Source organism: Myotis davidii, unplaced genomic scaffold, assembly GCF_000327345.1.
Source record: "Myotis davidii unplaced genomic scaffold, ASM32734v1 scaffold688, whole genome shotgun sequence".
Lineage (NCBI taxonomy): Eukaryota > Metazoa > Chordata > Mammalia > Chiroptera > Vespertilionidae > Myotis > Myotis davidii.
This window is the reverse complement of record NW_006298877.1, coordinates 10,863-28,452: the sequence shown is the minus strand read 5'-3', so window position 1 is coordinate 28,452 and position 17,590 is coordinate 10,863. Positions and strand designations below refer to the sequence as shown.

The following is a 17,590-nucleotide window of genomic DNA, read 5'->3' as shown; positions in this document are numbered from 1 at the left end:
AGTCTAGGAACCTTGGGTACAGGAATCTCTTAGGAATGGTTAGCCAGAACCATGGAAGGCAGGGCTGAAAATGAGGCAACGAAAAAGTAAGTGGAAAGAAGAAAAACTCAAGGTTCTTGTCTAAACAGAAACCTTGGAGGAAATAATTGCAGAGCAGATGCAGATCCTCATGAATGCTAAATCTGTCCATAGATGGGGTCACTGTCCAGGGACCTTGCATCTTAAATAACCCTCTTGGACAACCAAATGTACAATATCAGCATTCAGAAGCCTTCAGAAACATCCAGAAGGTTAAAGGAATTACAAATCAGAATCCAGACTGAGTAAAAACAGTCTGTGGTTCATTAGATCCTCCCTTTGTAGCAAATAGAAGGCAGTAACACAGGTATAAGACTCGACAAAGTATATCCTTTTACACCAGCGGTCCTTAAATTTTAGCATGCATCTGAGTCACCTGGAGGGCTTGTGAAAAACAGATTGCTAGACCCCACTCCAGTTTGTAGGTGCTACTACTGCTTTTCTATGGGCCACTCTTTGTGAACGAGGGTTCTCCAAGGTACATTTTCCTAGGGTAACATATTACCTAGGTAATTACTCTTAGGTCATATATTCCCGGGTAGTTAGCAACATTTCTTCACATAGGGATCCGGGGTTCTTGCAGCTTTTACACTCACTGTCCTTTAGGCTCTCCTGCCTTCAAACATTACAAGGAGACAAAGACCGCGCAGAAGCTCGCTTGGTTCTTAACTCCTTGCACTGAAAATTACACATACTCCACTTCTCACATTCCTTTCTATGAAACCGAACTTTTACGGAAGTTAGAAAATGTTGTCACTGAATTCCAGCTCCTAACACCAGAGATTCTGAATCAGTATATCTGGGCGGCATGTTAGTTTGCTAAAAGCACCAATATCACTAAGTTTCAGTATTGTGGTTCTATCACTGCAGTGCGATAAAGAAATATTGAGTATCTATTATGTGAAAGACACTATGTCAAATACTGGGGGCCGGTATTAAATTTGATGGAAAGTCAAACATTAGCCTTGTCTTTTGGGGTCTTCTAGTTAATGAGGGAGATAAACACAGGAACTTTTGCCAGGCTAATTCTTTTGAAAAGTGTTTTTAAACTCTATCTCCACTTAACCTCCTATTTACTCTTTAACTTATATATATCTGGCTTCCACTCTTGCCTGTTTCATTGAAATTAATTTATTAAAACAATAAATAATGTCCATGCTTCCAAACATAGATCAAGGAAACTTATCTGTCTTTATATGACCAATTTTCTGACTAGCATTTCATGCAGTTGACCAGCCCTAATTATTTGAAGAACTCTCTTCTATTTGCCTCTTTTAATGATAATGATATTCTTCATTGATTTTCCTCCTGTATCAATGATGGTGCCTTCTAATTATTCTTGATTGTTTCTCTTCTTTTAATTAAGACTGATGTACTTCCGGGATCTGTCTGGGTCCCTTTTCTCTCTATTTATACTTTCCTTATATGAGCATGCCCAGTCTTAGGTCTTTAGTTCCCAAAGGAAAGCTAATTACTTTCAAATGCTTGTCTAACTCAAATAGATCTCTTTCTCTTAAGCTTCGTTTTAACATATTCAATCTCTTACCTAACTTCTCCACTTAAGTTTTAATACATATGTGAAATAGACCAGGTACAAAATGGATCCTTTGATTCACTTCCGATTACTCTGACAATTATAATTATTTCAGTAAAAATGAACCGTTTTGCTCAGTGGTTAGGGAATTGGAGGTCTCCATGTGGTTGAAGAATAAATGGAATGGAATGAGTCTTCAGGGTTTTAGAAAAGTTGTGTAGAGAGTAAGTTACTCGATTTCAGTGGTAAACCAGCATCATGGACGATACAGCTGAAAGTGAAGCAAAATAAAAATAAATGGAAATAATGAAAATTCAAGGTTCTTTAACTATAAGCAGACACTTTAGTAGGTTTAGTAGAAGTAATGGACATTAAGAAAATAAAAAAACTCTTGGGATAAAGGGAAATACTCTGAATTAGGTTCCACTTCATGCAATGAATTTGGACATTGGGATTAAGATATTAAAAAACTATGTTGTTAATGTGATAGATAAGCCTTCAACATGTACCAATCTGCTGTATCACCCAAATGATGGCAGGATTTGGGATAAAGAGAAAGATTCTGAACCAGGTTCCACTTTATTCAATGAATTTATTAGCTGGTGATCAGGTGTTCACCGACAATGAAAAGGCAGATAATAGGGTAGTATAGACAGATGGGAAAGGTTTCGGAAAAGACACTTTTACTCTGTGACAGAGGAGTAGTAGTTTAGATTAATTTAGGAGCTGAGCCAAATTAACTCCTCATTTCTGGTTGTTGTAGGTCCTGGAATGTGAAAAAAAAAATCCAGTTGAGCAATGTCCTCTAAAGAAAACTAGGTTTTACTCCAAGCCAGCAATCTTCCATAAAGGATTTGAAAATATTAATGGAATGATATTGCCATGGAATGAAGTTGGCAAAATGGAGAACAATCATCATTGTGTAGATGTATTGGAGACACTAGTCAAAAGAAAACAAAAATAGGGAGAAAATGAAAAGATGAGAATTGGTTAAAGAGACATACATTTTACACTGTAACCAAAGATGCCAGAAGTGACAATCATGATGGGATGGCTTGCTTCAAAGTCATTGAGAATCTAACAAGTTTTTTCAAGCTCCAGGTAGAGTTCTGTGAAGATTTTCTGAACTATTTTGAGACGCACTTTCTTTTTTTAAAATTCTTTATTGTTGAAAGTATTACATATGTCTCCTTTTTCCCCCATTGACCTCTCCTTGCCTGCTTCCCCCAGCTCGTGTCCCCAATCCCCCTACTATCTGTGTCCTTTGGTTATGCTTATATATACACATACAATTCCTTTGGTTGATCTCTTACCCCCACACCTCACCCTCCCCTGCCTTCATTCAGAGGCTCAACAGTGTGTTTGATGCTTCTGTGTCTCTGGATCTATTTTAGTTCATTATTTTATGTTGTTCATTATATCCCACAAATGAGTGAGATCATGTGATATTTATCTTTCTCTGACTGGCTTATTTCACTTAAAAACAGTGATACATTTACACAACAGAATACTATGCTGCTATAAAAAAGAAAGAACTCTTACCATTTGCAACAGCATGGATGGATCTGGAGAGACTCACCTTTTTAATTGTTATTTAAAATGGGCTCATAAAAAGATGCCTTATTGCCTCTCACATCTGATTTCCTGATGTCTGGGAAACTGACTCCTTAATAAAAGAGAAGATATAAAGACAATTGCATTTTAAAATACATGATAACATCTTCAAATGTAAATTAATTTTATATTATTTTGACATACATTCTATATATTTTGTCCAAATTGCAGACCAAGAAAATATTTTTAAATTACTTCACCGTTAAATCAGGAATATTTTGTAAAAACTCTGAAATGCATGTAGAACTCATAACACCATCTATATACCTACAAACAGGAATCCAAGCACACACATTTTTTCTCAACTTGTTTTAGAAATTATGTTCAAGGAAGGAAAACATTTATTTTTAGTAAGAAACCCCAATATTTGTAGAGTGGGGTAACAGTATGTTTATAGTTGTTCATAAGGAAACTAATACAATCTTAAGAAATGAAATAATAGTGGAGGGTCTTTAGTCATCTGTTTATGCTTATGCTTTCTTTATGTGTTTACTTAAGTGTCTTCACACAATAACAATGCATTAGAATTTTTTCAAACTTGACTTTTTTTAAAACTGGGATTCTGTGGTTAATTTAAATGAGTATTCATATTGGACATATTTTAATTGTTTACATCATTTTTCAATTGGTTAATTAAAGGCCATAGTGTATTCTCTCTCATCTCCTCTTATATGGCCCATAGTTCATTACGTTATTTGCTCTTTTTTGATGTTTTTTTTTTTTATTTTTCTTCAAAAGATGAATACTACATAACATGCCTTTGAACCAAACTGTCTAAAGAAATTAATTAAAATCACAGTTTTACTGTCTTTTTTCAGCACAAGTTAATCGAAAATCATTTTTTTCCAGAATGGATTGAGCTTTTAGTGTAGATATAGTTCATTAATATAAAAAACGATAGGTTTTTGAATCTAGAAAGTTCTAGATTTAGGTCCCCAACTCTTTTACTTTCTATCTATGTGATTGGGTAATTCTCCTAACTTCTCATTCTCAGTCTCTTCATCTCTAACATGAGAAGGAAGAGAACTACCTAACAGAAAATTCAAAGTTTAAAACTATTATTGCTGTTTTTTTTAAGAATAAAATTCACAATGGTAACATTGACCATTTTTTGCAAGATTTATTGACTAGCAAGTAATTATTTAATATAGTATAGTACTTGAAAGTTGATTTCCCATAAGTATTTGACTGATAGATAGTAAAAACTATGATTATGATAAGTATCTTTGTAGGTGAAAGATATTTGGTCCATTTTGCAACCACTTAGAGCTAATAAATAACTTAAAATATTGACATTTTCCAAAGGTCTTAAAAAATACAGAAGGATTTGGTGAATTGTTACTGGAGGAAAGAAGTTAAATCTGTTCTTTTTCTAAAGATACCTGCATGTCTTCTCAGTGAACATATTTTTCAGGAAGCTACTTCCTTGCTTATTATTTTTAAATGCATCATTTCAATTTGGGAAGATTTTGACTTACTGTGCAATGTTTCAAAAGTCCCTTTTCACAAACCAGTTCTTTTTGTTCTTGTCACGGCAGTGAAATTTGCAATAAAAGAACACTGTCACAGTTACAGGTGTGATACAGAGAAAGGGACTGGGACGCAGGACACTTCACAGATTCAGTATAAAAATATGGAAAAATTAAAGCATTAAACTGTGCCATGCTTTTTCCACTTTTGTATGAGGGAAAAATACATATAACAAAATATATCATATTGGTGTGCAGTTGATGGTGTTGAAAACATTCATGGCATCGTACTATCATCTCTAACACCATTTTCAAAACTCTTTTCAACTTGTAACACTGAAACTCAACATTCCATGATTTTGACTATAAGTACTACTTTATGTAAGTGGATTCATATAGTATTTTACATATTGTATCTGGCTTATTTTACTTAATATAATGTCTTGGGCTTATTTTAAGTCATTTTATCATAATATATCGAAGAAAAATGAGCATTTAAAGATATTGACAATATAAACATATTTTAAATATTACAATATAACTTCAAGTATTTTTGTGTAATCATTTTAGTGATCTGTGTGGAATTTTACCTTTTTCTAGTTATATCTGCCTACGTTATATTATAACTGATTCCCTCTGTGATATTGGCAATATCCTCTTTCAACTTGATATCTTTCTATAAAACAAGAATGATGCTTTTCTATAAACTAGATAATTATAGTGGGTGAAGTAGAAGTCAATATTATAGTGTACTTAGTGAACAAAATGCTAAGTAAGCATTAGACATTGGGAGATAATGAACCAGCCAGTTTCTGTACCTGGTTATAATTTGAATATTACAAGCCCAAGTATATTATTAAAAGTGTTTAATATAGAAAGTCAATGACTCTGGCATTGTCATTCTAATAGGATCATTAGTCACTAAAGTGAAAAAAATTCTAACTCCATAAAAATGAAAAGCTAGAGATTTGTTCTGAACCCTTTACTTAAGAATATACCAAGTGCATAAGATATTGGAAGTCACATAAGACTATTTTAAAGTAACTGCAAAAATTGCCATTTAAATTAATGGTTAAAAATTTACATATATTTAAGTATTTGTTTATAGGACAGTTCAAAACAAATGTCAACATAAACTTTGAGAAAAAATGTGTGAAAGTATTCTTTGCACAATAGTTTAAATTAGAGTGGTAAATATCATATCTATAAAAGCTAAGCAAAATATTATATGAAAATTTTGTAAACTAAGCCTAGTTAAAAATACTCCCATTTGACCCATTGATTCCACTTCTGGGAGTATACCCTAAAAAGCCAGAAGTACCAATCAGAAAGAATATATGCACCCCTATGTTTCTAGCAGTACAATTTGCAATGGTTAAGATGTGGAAATAGCCTAAGTGCCCATAAGCAGATGAGTGGATAAAAAAAACGAAGGTACATCTACACAATGGAATACTACATGACTATAAAAAAGAATGAACCCTTACCATCTGCAACATCATGGAGAGAATTATGCTAAGCTAAATAAGCCAGTCCGAAAAAGTATCACATGATCTCACTCATATGTGGAATCTAATGAACAAAATAAACTGATGAATAAAATAGATCCAGAGACATAGAAACATGGAACAGATGGATGAATTTCAGTAGGAAGGGAGTAGGGTGGAGAGAGATTAACTAGGGAACTTGTATGCATATATGCATAGCCCTTGGACCTAGACAATAGTGTGGTGAAGGCCTGGGAGGGGTGGGTGAAGGGAGGAGGGGATCAAAGGGAAAAAACACACAAAGGGAATATCTGTGACACTTTCAACAATAAAGATAACATTTTTAAAATTATCAAGTATAAAGATTAAAAGTTACTTGAGAATTTTAATATACAAATAAAATTTCATTTTAATAATTATGAAGATTAAAATATGCATATCACTTAAATATAGAAATTCATTATAATGAATATCTGTTTTTGCTCATCAGTTTATGTTGTTCATAAACTGATGAAGCTCATAATTCTTTTAGGAAGTTAGGTTTCAAACTGAAATTTGTGAATTTTGCCACAGTCATTACTAGCTTTGGGTCTTTGGAAAATTACTTAATCTGAACCTAATTTTCTGTAAAAGGAATTTCATAAAAAATAAAAGATATAATGCCAGTGAACCACTTAGTACAGTGCTCATCATTAATAAATGTTAATTACTTTCACTGTTGTTATTTCAATTATTATAAACTTGAGAGAAGCGCAGCAGAGTAAAATTGCTTCTGATTCAGTATAATATTTGCTAATTGTCATGAATTTGGTGAATTTCCAGCACTTTATTTCCATCAATTAATGTTATTGTTTTGGTTTACTTTCTTAGTCAGAGTGCTTGTCAATGCTTACATAAGGTGAACCGAGGAAAATATATCTCTTGATGCAAGAAAAAAAGAGTTCTAAATCCTCACTTTCTGCCTATGAAGATGTTAGAGTAATACATGTTAGGAAAAATTATTTTAAATGAGAAGGGACTGCTGATAAATTTCTAATAAATAATAAATTCATGGAGGATATCCCAATATAATTAATGTCATTTGATGTCCATGACATTAATTATATTGGGATATCCTCCATGAATTTATTATTATCCACATATTTCATATATATATGAAATACACACACATACATACACACAAATACCTTCATTCTACTAGTGTCCCACTGAAATAGTAGCTAGTTTATATGCTTAAGATTCCAAGTAATATAGAAAATGCCGATTTCATTCAGCTACAATTCTAATTACTCTGTTGTTCGTTAGTATTGAATATGTTCCACCTAGTTCTTCTGTGAACTGAGCAATATAAGTGGAGGGTGAAAGAAAAGAGAAATCTGAAATTCATCAAATTTATACTGTCTTTGATTATTTCTCCTCCTTTCGCAATGTATGCACAATTTCCACTAGCATTATAGGAAATACAATGAGTAGATGCAAAAAAAAAAGTTATAGATCTTTTGATCTGGATATCTTTGTACAGTGCAAGTAATTTTTATGCACACTGCACCAGTAGAATTAAATACAGAAAAACCCCACTTGTGAATAGTAGCATTGAAAACAATGGGGCCATATGCTGATTTAACGATTCCAAAAAGGTCTGCTGAACTGTCAACCCCAGAACCAAGGGTTGTCCTTTTGTCTTTACGTAACTACCTAAGATAAACTGTTGATGCTTCCAAGGCAAAGGGCAATAAATTTAAGTAAAAAAGAATAATGTTCAGGTTTTAAATATGATTCAGTTTTAAATAGCTCATGGCTTCTACTAAATGAATTGGATATGCTAATCTCCAGAAGTCATACTAATTATTAAATGTACAAGCAGCCTTCCAAATCTGCAGGTTCCAGATCTGTGGATTCAACCAACCGCAGATATTCAGGAAAAAATACATTGTTGTTGGCGGGTGCTCTATAGTTAGGCCTACAATGATTACATCTGTACTGAACATGTACAGACGTTTTCTTGTCATTATTCCCTAAGCAATTCTGTATAATATCTATTTGCATCCATTTACAATGTAGCAGGAAATATATGTAATCTAGAGCTTATTTAAAGTATGCAGAGAATGTACAGACATTATATGAAAATATGTAGGGGACTTTAACATCTGTGGATTTGGGTATATATGGGGGGTCCTGAAAGCAACTCTGCAAGGATACTGAGGAACGGTCGTATATGTGTGTGTGCTTATGTGCATGTATATGTACATGTATGTGGATGACAATGTATTATGTATCTAACATATATACATACACACATATCTATGTCTCTCTCTCTCTCTCACTCTCTCTCTCTCTTTCTATATATATATATATATATATTTTTTTTTTTCTTTATAAAGTGAGTATTTGAAATGAAAAAAGAAGCCTACTGTGGAAAAAATAGCACCAAACTTGAAACCAGAAAATGTAGATTATACTCCACCCCTTCTCTCTTTTGGCTGTGAAATTTTGGTCAAATCACTTAAAATCTATTCAATATAATTTCTAAAGTATGAGATTATGTATATATTATTTAAATTCCTTTCAGTATGAATTCCAAAACTGCCTATTTTCATTATCATCTGAATGAGGCACCTTAATTCTTCTATGGACTGATTTTACATGCAATAGACTTAAAAGGTCATGTCAGCTTTGATGACTATCTCTGTGCTCACTGGATGGATGAATGGATGGAAGGATGCATTAATACATGGAAAGAGGGGAGAAAGAGAAGAGGATAAAAGGCACAGAGAGAAGCTAAGTGTTGCTTCAAAGAAAAGTAAAGATTCACTGCATATAAAACCTCTGAAAAGTTTATTTTAAAAAAGACTATGTATATATTTTTGGCAAAATTAAATGAGTCAAGATTGAACTCTGTGACTAAAAAAGATTAGCTATCTTTTATTTTATTTGCAACTCTGAATATTGACCCTGCTTTTTTTTTGGGGGGGGGGACAATTGTTTCATATATGTATTTTTAAATGATACTATTTTTAATCATAAATTGATCATACAAGAGTAATATGGATGTGTTGATTCTTGTTTTTGATTTTTAGAATCAATTATTTTAAATATTACTTGGTCTGTTAGTTATATAAGTGAGATTTATAGATCTTTCAGTAATTCTAACAATTCTGTATATAGAAAAATTTATTCAAAATTTTCCCAATATTTTTAGAGAAAATTCTGAGCTAGTTAAAGACATTTTCTTTCCTCTCTGTCTTAACAGCTAAACTGTTTCCACCTCTTGCTTCTTATTTGTATAAGACAAATATAATTTAAATATTCAAACTAAAATTATGAGTGTATGATTAATACCTTGCTGAATAATTTGGGTCTTCTGGAGTCATGATAAGTGCATTTGCAAGTCTACTTTTGTTTTAATTTAAATGTAGTCCCAACTTACATTTTTAATTATGTATTTGAATTTAAGTATTCTATTTTATAAAATTATGCCTAACTATATATAAGGAAAGTTTAATCAGTTACTGCTCCTCAATAGCTAATATATTCAGGATCCCATGTAGACACTCTAAGCATAAAAATAGTTTCTATGGCCCAGGAAATGATATTTTGCTAAGGAGACCAGGAATATATCTATGGTGGAGGCAAGATCATGAAAAAAGAACGGAGATAGAAAAGCTTAGAATATTTTTGAAAGTTATAGTGTTGGTCAAGGTAGTAACTTTTTTTCTAAAAGTTTTATTTTGCAAGCATATTTTCAAATTTAAATATGTGTAATTTTACAGCTGTCAGAATGGCTATCATCAACAAATCAACAAACGCCAAGTGCTGGCTAGTATGTGGAGAAAAAGGAACCCTTGTGCACTACTGGTGGGAATGCAGACTGGTGCAGCCACTGTGGAGAACAGTATGGAGTTTCTTAAAAAAAATAAAAATGGAACTCCCATTTGACCCAGTAATCCCACTTCTAGAAGTATATCCCAAGAAACCAGAAATACCAATCAGAAAGGATATATGCACCCCTATGTTCATAGCAGCACAATTTACAATAGCTAAGATTTGGAAACAACCTAAGTGCCCATCCCATCAGCAGATGAGTGGTTTAAAAAACTGTGGTACATCTACACAATGAAATATATGTTGCTATAAAAAAGAAGGAATTTTTACTATTTGCAACAGCATGGATGAAACTGGAGAGCATTATGCTAAGTGAAATAAGCCAGTCAGAGAAAGATAAATATCACATGCTCTCACTCATATGTAGGATATAATGATCAACATAAACTGATGAACAAAAATAGATCCAGAGACAAATGGTAGGGGAGGAGAGGTGGTTAGAGAGCAGCCAAAAGACTTGTCTTGTATGCATGCGTATTAGCATAACCAATGGACACAGACACTGAGGTGGTGGGGGCTTGCCCTTGGGGTTGTGAGGGGCCAGTGTTGGGGTCAATCTGGGAAAAAGGAGACATATGTAAAACTTTAGACAATAAAAAAAAAGTTGTGTAATTTTATCATACAAAACATTGATTTATGCACATAATCCTTCATAACAATAAAAAATTAAGACATCATCAAATTTTTATATTAATATAAATTATAATTTTTTCATTCTAATGCATAATATATAAGAAGATAAGTACACATGTTATAGTTTGTATTTAAAAATATATATACATTCCCACCTGTACATGTAATCTCTTTATGTAAAGATAAGTAAAACCTTTCTTTTCGATCCCATTGAAGGAACAGATCACCAACCCTTAACAATGGAAATGACTAGTTACAAATTGGTGTAACAGGAATATTAAAGAGGAATTCCTTTTCTTCCTTGTTGCTTAATTATTCTTCCCTCCTGTTTGGCCAATCCTATATAATAAAAGGGTAATATGCAAATAGATCGAATGGCAGAACAACTGAAGAACCAATCAAAGTGTAATATGCTAATGATATGCTAACACTGCTCAACTGCTTGCTATGTTGTGCACAAACCACCAGGGGGCAGATGCTCTAACTGGTAGGTTAGCTTGCTGCTGGGGTCTGGCCTATTGGGACTGAGCGAGATGGGCCGGACATGCCCTGGAGCTCTCCCGCAGTCCTCCCTGGCCTGATCGTGCTTCAGTGGGGTCCCTCAGCCTGGCCTGCACCCTCTTGCAATCTGGGACCCCTTGGAGGATGTTGGAGAGCCAGTTTCAGCCTGATCCCACAGGCCACTCCCCTTGGGAGGGTGCCAGAAGCAGGATTCATGACTGTCAAGCTCTGCTGTGGTAGCGCAAGCCTCTCCCTATCAGGACTGATTGGGCGCAAGCCAGGAGCAGGCACAGTGGGGCCAGGATGAGCGGGAGTGGCAGGTAGGAGCTGCACGCAGCATTGGACTCCACGTTTTGGCCCAATCACTGCTAGCCACCCAGAGGGACCCCACCCGTGCACAAATTCGTGCACCGGGCCTCTAGTGTGAAATATAAATATACATCACATACCGGTTATTTTTCAGAATACTTGTGTTTAGTACAAAATGCTATATATACTCTTTCGGTACAAAGAAAAATGAAAATGATATTTCTAGAGTTGATGAAAGAAGTGGATAGATAATTGAATTTGAAGTCTGTGAAGTAAGATGGACAGCTTCTTCTGTGTACTTCCTTGCTGTTTGCTGAAAAGTGACCTGCTCCTTTTGTGTGTTTCCTTTCACTATATCTTCATTTAACACAGAATTGACTAATTTGCTATAATTTCTACAAGTTTCAGCTTTCATTAAGCCAGAGTTAATGTTTAAGGCAATTTTAAGTGTTCTGTCAGGTAATAGTAAAATGCTTCCATTAAAAATGTATTTCCAATAATCAATAGAAGTCAATAACATCACCCTCCATAAACAGTCTTTTGGAAGAACCATTTAGAAGCGATGACAAGCTAATGGGTCTCTATATAAATATAGATAACTTCTTTGTGAATTGATATTTAGATTATTTGGTTCAAAATGAACTCATTATTTTACATTTATATCACAGTTTCTACATAGTATTAAAGAAATTTGTGTATCTGAATTTGATAGTATTACATTTCAATGTAATGATTAATCTAGACCAGTGATGGCGAACCTATGACACCTCTGACACGCGAACTCATTTTTTGGTTGATTTTTCTTTGTTAAATGGCATTTAAATATATAAAATAAATATTAAAAATATAATTATTTGTTTTACTATGGTTCAAATATCAAAAATGTTTCTATATGCGACATGGCACCAGAGTTAATTTAGGGTTTTTCAAAATGCTGACACGTCAAGCCCAAAAGTTTCGCCATCACTGATCTAGACTGATAATAAATATTGCAAATTAAAATGAGTTTTCATGAATGTGGCTTAAAATTAGCAATATAAATCTAATATTTATTGCCTAAATATTTTCCTAAAATCTTAGTTTCTAAAATTGATTTCTATATGACTTAGAAATGACAGGATAGGTAAAAATTAATGTTTGTTATCTACATTTGATTATATCAAAATGTTAATATTCTGGCTATTAGCTGCATAATATAATTAGGGAGCACTTCATGTATTAGTTTTTAAAAATTCTCCCTTCTTTCTCATGCTCTTAGCTATGGTCAGATATTCAAATTAGATAGGAAATGGGAAGGGTTAGAGAGGCTGGTCAGTATAGTTAGTACCAAGTTCATATTGTCGTGGCCTTCTGTAGCAACAATTAATCATCTCCTTATCAAGGTGAGGCCACTTTGGGTAGAGAGATGAAAATTAACCTGCCAGACTAGTCAGAAGTGGACATAGTTTCACCCTTGCTTTATCAGGTCTTGACTCTGTTGATAGTATATGTTTAATATTGTGATGAATTTCACTGGAAAACTTGGGGCTCCAGTCACAGAGGTATAAAGTCAACACAACTGGTAGATGTGTGTCTTTATCTGTGTATACATATATAGTCTGTATATATTTCTTCCTATATATGTGTAAACTTATATATGAAAAATACATTTTATATATTCACAATTTCACTTTTATATATACACACTATGAAGGATAGTCAAGAGACATATAGTGTGTATATGGATATGTATGTAGATATGAATATATAGTCACTCTTTGTCATATTATCGACCCTGTGGTGGGTGACTGTTTTTGTCAGTAGGTTTATTCAAAAGACAAAAGGTACATTGGCCAAAATGCTTATAATTAAAAAAGTAAACACTTTGAAAACGTGTGCCTGCCTAGAAAACTCACTCTGAATACAAATACTAGTAAAACATGCATGACACTATGCGAAAGAATTTCCCACATTTGTAAGTCAGGATCCTCATACACTGTTTTTATTCCTTATGGTTATAAGTTTGGAAGGCAGGATCCTGCAGTGATTTAGAGTAAGGACATTGCAATCAAATAGGTAAGGACTCTGGCTCTTACTATGGGAATTTCAGTATATTTTTTGTTCTTAATCTTAATTGTTATAACTTGATGTATATTGCAGTAGCATGCATATACATATTTCATAATTATATTAAGGATTAAAATGGGATTCTGTGATATGGAAGAGTTAATAGAAAATGATAAACATGTTTAGATCACAGTATTTAAAAATAAGAAGATATTAGCATTTAAAGAAAACTTTTTAGTTACCCCAATTTACTTACATTTTGAATGGGTAATCTCCTTCAAAACACTTAATAATCCTACAGATAGGTATTATTATTATTATTAGACATATGATGAATATGGGGATTGGAATTTAAAGTCTCTTGGTCACAGACTTATACTTAATGAATCACAGTCAAAATTGGAAATCAGTTTACTCTTAAAACTGGTGTATTTAACCAATATGGTGCTGACAATCACTCAATAAATGTTAGCCACATTCTTTTTTTTTTTTTAATATATTTTATTGATTTTTTACAGAGAGGAAAGGAGAGAGATAGAGATAGAGAGTTAGAAACATCTATGACAGAGAAACATCGACCAGCTGCCTCCTGCATATCCCCCACCGGGGAAGTGCGCGCAACCCAGGTACATGCCCTTGACCGGAATCAAACCTGGGACCTTTCAGTCCGCAAGCCGACGCTCTATCCACTGAGCCAAACCGGTTTCGGCATGTTAGCCACATTCTTATCATCATCATTATATATGCATGAAAGAATGCCATGGTTATCTACTAAGACTTAATGTTAGTTTTTCAGGAAATATTTCTCAGTTATCTCTCCTGAGAGATTCGTCTGTCTTTAATTTTCTACAAATATATTGAATTTACTAGTATTAAAAAAACTGAAATCCTTGTTTATAGAAATGAAAGGTAGAAAGAAAAGTGAAAATAAATTAAAATTAGAAGTTTGATTTCTATCTACTTTATGAATGGGCTCTCAGAAAGTTTCCTGATTTTATCTCCTATTATTCAGAAAAAATAAAATTCAACATTTCGAAGCTATGAATTCGTAAAGATCTCATGATATAAGACATTCAATGTTTTCACCTCTTGGTCCTTTTCAAAGCTTTTTGTACTTATTAAATTCTTACCAATGCTCTCCATGTAATAACACTTTGATGTACTATTCATCATTTCCATTTGAAGGAAGTAATTAAATTCCTGCTTAACTATCACACTGCTTTCAGTACAATATGTTTCAGTAATAATCTGCATGTTTTAAGTGAAAATATACATTTTCAAATACATGAATTGCTTTGAGTTATTTCCAGTGGACATCACAGAATGTTTATGTCATTGTTTAATGGCAACACTTACTTCTTTCTAGGAGCAATTTTTGATGAATCTGCCAAAAAGGATGATGAGGTGTTTCGCACAGCAGTTGGCGACCTCAACCAGAATGAGGAGATCTTACAGACTGAGAAAATCACATTTTCGGTGACATTTGTTGATGGCAACAACCCATTTCAAGCGGTTCAAGAAGGTAAGGATCATCGGCAGTCCGATTTTTATAATTCTTGTTTTTTGGTTCAATTTGAGTGACATTAAAGTTAGATTATGTAAAAAGCCCTTGAACTAGGATATCGTTTTTTGTTTTTTTTTTTTTATCTTAGCTGCATTGATTTTCTTAGAGAGTATTGTTTTGTAGATATTAATCCTGGATTCCACTTCTGAAAGGGCAGAGTGTGCAAAGTTAGTGCTTTCATTGAAATGTAATATGAAAGGAACGTGAATATTTACCATAAAAGCTTTATTTTATTATTTCAGTGTAAATGAAGCATTCCAAAAATAGCATTTTTATATTTGAATTTTTACTTTTGACTGAAAAAATTGCCACATTGAAAGTTGTTAAACTTGAGTTGACATTTCAGATATATTCATCACAAGTGTATTGGTGGGAGGGAAACTTTTAGACACTACCCTACAATTCAAAGATTTTGTGCTGGGAATCTAATATACCAACATGGGCTATATATTTTTTATTCTCTACAATATACCAAATGTTAAAGCACTTTCTTCCATTCTTTCTGTATACTTGAGAGAATTAAAAATTTTCATGAGTACAAAGTCATACAAGTGCAAATTATTTTCATTATGCTGAAATAATAATTTGTAGGAATGAAGGTTTTGATTTTAAGATCTTAGACTAAAGGATTTATATTATTGATGCTACTATGCTAACAAAATATTTGACCTTTTGATTGGAAAAGCACTTGTTCAGAAACTGTTGCCAGTCTATTTTATATTTTATAATGATAATATATCTAGACTAAAGATACTAACACAAAATTAAATTTAGACAAATGAAGCATTCACTTCATTAGAAGATTAAAGGGTTTGGCAGCAGCAAAGATAGAGGAGATGGCTTATGTAGTAAAGTTTGGCAAGAAACTTTTTAAAGACAAATACTGAAGGGAAAAGAAAGTATATAAACTTGTGTTTTTTTAAGTGATCTTTTCATGAATGCTGTATCTGTATGTTGTACAAGTAAACTTTATTGGAATATGTTTGGATCAGTAGCATTGGTGACTGTTTAAACTTATTTATGTTTACTTTTGTCAGTAAGAGAATGGATAGAATGATTAGTGTCCTAATGGACTTTCCTTCTTATCAATTTGATGGAGTGAAAAAGTATTATTTTAATGAAATGAATATAAGAGAATTAACGAAAAGCTATTTCCACAAATAATTTGTTTATAATATGATGGGATTTTAATTTTTAATAAGTAAACATAAATTTTAAAAGTCAGATTAATATAAATAGCCATTTATTTACATTTAAATGATCATTATTCTGGGAATTTGGGGTCTTAAATATTGACTGTGTTAATGAATTTTCTATGGAAACATTTAATAGCTATTTAAATTAATATTAGAATACATGAAGCAATCTCCAAAATAATAAAATTGAATTTGAGGAAAATACCCAATAATATATGAAATAATATATACACTAGGAAGAACGTTATTCACTGTAATGAAACACTTATGGTATTTCTTCCTCAGCTCTTAGTTTTAATGACTGAAATAAGAGGAGGAAAAAATGAGAACTGATTTATTTTTGTGACAATCTTCTGAATGACTATTTATTAATTTTTGGAAATTAACTTTAAAGACATGTTAAAATATCCATGGCTTTCAAAAATCCACTTTGACTGAAAGTGCGTAGAAATAAATAAATAAAGACAATATCATAGGTAGAAGGTAATTACAAAGTGTGAATAAGTATGTCCTGCACACCTGTTTTATTGACTACAATTTGAAAGTCAAAGATAATGCTTAAAGATGCCCCTATGTATTTATATCGCTTTGTATAACTATTGTGTTGCCACCTGAATTCTGCAAACATGTATTTCTCTCAAAAGATCTATTATGAATTGAAAGAATTTGTGGAACTGAAAGCAAATAAAGAGAGGAAAGAAGGTTTAAGTGTCTGAGGTAGCTATTTGCCTAGATATCTGTCAAGAAGAAGAAAGAGCTTGAGACTTTGCCTGACGGTTTCTGGTACCAAGAGCATGTTCTGGACCAGGTATTTTGATGGTCTGCTCTAGGTAATGAAGCTCTGGAGCTAATTTGTTTCCCCATTCAATATCAAGAAAGACCTCCACTAATTTTTAGAAGTAAAGATACTTTTCTCAGGGGTTCTATTTGTCAGTGATTTCTTTGAAAAAACAAAGAGGAAATATTCAACTGAAAGAGAACATGAAATAATTAAGGACTATTTTCTTAAATATTTAGAGGAAGTAATTTAGGAGGAAATCTCAATTATACAATCAAAGACTGCAAATTTTCTATGAGCACACCTTTGCTGTAATACCTAAAAATCTATGCAGTGGTTCTCAACCTTCTGGCCCTTTAAATACATTTCCTCATGTTGTGACCCAACCATAAAATTATTTTCGTTGCTACTTCATAACTGTAATGTTGCTACTCTTACGAATCATAATGTAAATAATCTGATATGCAGGATGGTCTTAGATGACCCCTGTGAAAGGGTC

The 17,590-nt window shown here is 32.9% G+C and overlaps 1 protein-coding gene across 1 annotated transcript in view; it reads left to right on the top strand.

Annotated features, from left to right (window-relative positions):
* The window catches only part of LOC102751849 (glutamate receptor ionotropic, delta-2-like), a gene marked incomplete at its 3' end in the record, with an annotated part of 228,128 nt that extends 213,053 nt beyond the window's left edge, over nt 1-15,075 (top strand). Inside the window, exon 2 of the mRNA XM_006774527.2 lies at nt 14,920-15,075. Coding sequence (XP_006774590.1) covers nt 14,920-15,075 — 156 coding nt within the window. The remainder of the gene's footprint in view (nt 1-14,919) is intronic.
* Nucleotides 15,076-17,590: the final 2,515 nt, after the last annotated feature.